Source organism: Rhincodon typus, chromosome 28 (genome assembly GCF_021869965.1).
Source record: "Rhincodon typus isolate 14 chromosome 28, sRhiTyp1.1, whole genome shotgun sequence".
NCBI lineage: Eukaryota > Metazoa > Chordata > Chondrichthyes > Orectolobiformes > Rhincodontidae > Rhincodon > Rhincodon typus.
In genome coordinates, this window is record NC_063359.1 from 41,959,993 (window position 1) to 41,963,323 (window position 3,331).

At 45.1% G+C, this 3,331-nt stretch overlaps 1 protein-coding gene across 5 annotated transcripts in view; it reads left to right on the forward strand.

Annotated features, from left to right (window-relative positions):
- The window catches only part of vav2 (vav 2 guanine nucleotide exchange factor), a 122,566-nt gene that overhangs the window by 98,233 nt on the left and 21,002 nt on the right, over nucleotides 1-3,331 (forward strand). For all 5 annotated transcript variants that reach the window (XM_048613536.1, XM_048613539.1, XM_048613537.1 and 2 more), the window contains one exon: nucleotides 143-275. In XM_048613536.1, the coding sequence (XP_048469493.1) occupies nucleotides 143-275 (133 nt within the window). The remainder of the gene's footprint in view (nucleotides 1-142; nucleotides 276-3,331) is intronic.

Genomic DNA, 3,331 nt, shown 5'->3' on the forward strand with positions numbered 1-3,331 from the left:
AGTGTGTGTGGGAGCCGTACCCCAGTGAGAGTCAGTGTGTGTGGGAGTTAGTGGAGATAGAAATGAAGTCTCATGCTTGTGTTTTTTGTGTTATTTGAGTTTTTTTTTGGAATGATCTGGAATGTTGCTTTTTGTCTTCCAGATACTTGTTTCTGTTTGATAAGGCAGTGATTGTGTGTAAGAGGAAAGGGTACAACTATGAGCTAAAAGAGACGATTGATCTACAGGCTCATAAAGTAACTGATGACCCAATGAACAACAAGGACTTGCGAAAGGTAACTGTGTGAGTCCCTGACTCAGTCTCTGGGCTTCAGAAAGAAGCCACATACTGGTGCAATGGAGTCACCGTCTTCAGGCTGTATGGCGGATTGGCTGGAGACATCAGTGATGGGTGTGTTATGTAGGGGTGTGGATGATTTGATTCTGTTAGTGAAGCAGGGGTAGATTCAAAGAAATTTACAATACAGAAGGAGGCTTTTGACCCATCATGCCTGTACCAGCTCCCGATATCCAGCCCCATCCCCAGCCCTATCTTCTATAGCCTTCTAACTTCATCCTTTCAAATATATATCCAGCTTTTTTTTGAAACCTATGGAATCCGCCTCCACCACTCTCCCAATTCCTGTTTCCAATTCCTAATAACTCTGAGTGAATAGATTTTTCCTCATCTTACTCCCAGCTGTCTTGCTGACAGTCTTGAAATTGTGATCCCTGGTTACAGACTTACCAACTAGTGGAAACAGAATATCCATTTTTATCCTGCCAAAATTGTTCATAATTTCAAACACCTCGATAAGGTCACCCCTTAACCTTATCTGCTGTAAGGAGAATATGTCCAATCTCTCTAATCTTTCCTTCTATCTAAAATCTCTCACTCCTGGTATCATTCTAGTAAATCTCCTTTGAACTTTCTCCAGGGCTTTCACATCCTTCTTTAAATGAAGTACCCAGAACTGAACACAATACTCTAAATGTGTTCTGACCAATGATTTGTAGAGATGTAGCATCACTTCCTCACTTTTATACTCTATGTCTCTGTTTATAAACCCAATGATCCTTTAAGCATTCTTAATAAGAGAGTGAGTGTTTAATGGAGGGTGGGATTCGGTTATGGGTGAGGGGGCGATGGTGGGGTGTGGGGAGTTTTAGGCAATTGTAAATGATGGTATAAGCTGCTCTCCCGGGCCCACATGCTGCTCTCACTTTCAAAGTTTAAACAAATGTACATGATTCCCAGCAACACACCCCTCACTGTTTATTTACATCTTGCTCCCCATGTCCTTTTATTTCACCCCCACCGTGTCTTCCCCTTTCTGTTTCACCCACCTGTGTCTTCTCCTCTCTGTTTTTCCCCCATGTCTCCACCTTGCTATTTCAGCCATCCCCTCCATGTCCCTGTCTGTTTCTCCCCCGCGTCTCCTCTGTTCTGTCTCTCCCCTGTGTCTCCCCCTCTCTGTTTCTCCTCCATGTCTCCACCTCTCTGTTTCAACCGCCCCCTCCATGTTCCCCTGTTCTGTTTCTCCCCCACATCCCCCCCATACCTCCACCTTTCTTGTTTCAACCATCCAGGGGAGGTGATGGCCTCGTGGTATTATCGCTGGACTGTTAATCCAGAGACCCAGATAACGTTCTGGGGACCCAGGTTCGAATCCCACCAAGGCAGATGGTGGAATTTGAATTCAATTAAATATCTGGAATTAAGGATCTAATGATGACCATGAATCCATTGTCGATTGTCGGAAAAACCCAATGGTTCACTAATGCCCTTTTAGGGAAGAAAACTGGTATCCTTACCTGGTCTGGCCTACATGTGACTCCAGACCCACAGTAATGTGGTTGACTCTGAACTGCCTTCTGGGCAATAAGAAATGGGCAATAAATGCTGCCTAGCCAGCGACACCCTCATCCCGTGAATGAATAATAAAAAAAATCCCCTCCATGTCCCCCTGTTTGTTTCTCCCCCCCGTGTCTCCCCTGTTCTGCTTCTCCCCCCACATCTCCCCCTCTCTGTTTCTCTTCCATGTCTCCCCCTCTCTGTTTCACACCTGCATCTCCCCCTCTCTGGATTTCCTAAATTTCTGTGTTTATTCATTCCAGTTCTCATTTGCCCAAATTTACCTTTAAAGTTGATTTTAAAATTTCTGGAATACAAGGATGGTTTTTCCTGTGTGTCACCTTGCAGTGAATATCATGAGGATATTTAACTAAATAGTGCATCACAATGGGTCCTGACTGGATCCTCTGGCAGACTCCTTACCTCCTGTACTGGCTGAAAAGTACTGACTCAGCCCAGGAGGGGTGTATGTCAGTGTGATCCACATGACTCCAAACCTTGCTGGGCAGCTTCCCCCTGGGGGGTTTGCTGCTTGGTTTTATTCAGTCTCTTGCATAATGTTTGAAGCTGGTAAAAATGGAGGAACCGTGAGTACAGTAAATTCCTTCATGCCACTTGCTGATTGTTCAGGTTTGATTAACTCTGATACTCTGCTCTCATTAATTTCTCTGCTGTGTTTTTCCATGCCTCCCAGTCTCACGGCAAGATGGTAAGTTGCTGTAACTAAGCTGCTTAGAAATCGCTGCAAAAACATTGTAATAGTTTACACTGCAGGTTAATGGTGAATGTTAGCCCAATGATAGTTGACACTGCAGGTTGATAGTGAGTGTTAGCCCAGTGATAGTTTACACTGCAGGTTAATGTTAACCTGGTGATAGTTTGTGATGCTCATTACCAGGTGAAAATTTACTTGGTGACGGTTTGTGCAGCACTGGGTATGTAACCTTCTTGAAATTGTGCTATTCTCTCAGATTCCGATGGTCACAGTCCTCCCAGTGGTTTATACAGGGAACAAATAGAAGAACCGACTGACAGGTCCAGCTGGGCATTCACCTGGACCCAACACAAAGCAAATATTAGAAACTATTCTCACAACTGGGAGAATAGGGGGAGGGTCATCATATCTAAAGTCATCCTTAAAGGATTGCCTAAGACAAAGGATAATATTAAGCTGCAATTGCTGGGCTCAGGGGAGATCAGAGCAGGGACTAAAGTGGGGACTGGCTGACACAGCATTGGGTTGATTGGAATAGATTACTGCAGGGGCAGGGATGGGAAGCTCCAGCAGGAAATAGTGCATCTGGGGATTGCATCAAAATTGAGGAAAGCTCCACTGTGCATATTGACAATTCTGCATGAAGTTTAACTCTTGATCAACTCCAGACAAATGAAGATTGTTCTGCTCCTGGGTGATGGATTGCCCCCCTCCCCCCCGGGTGGTGAATTGTCCCCCGGGTGGTGAATTGTCCCCCGGGTGGTGAATTGTCCCCTGGGTGG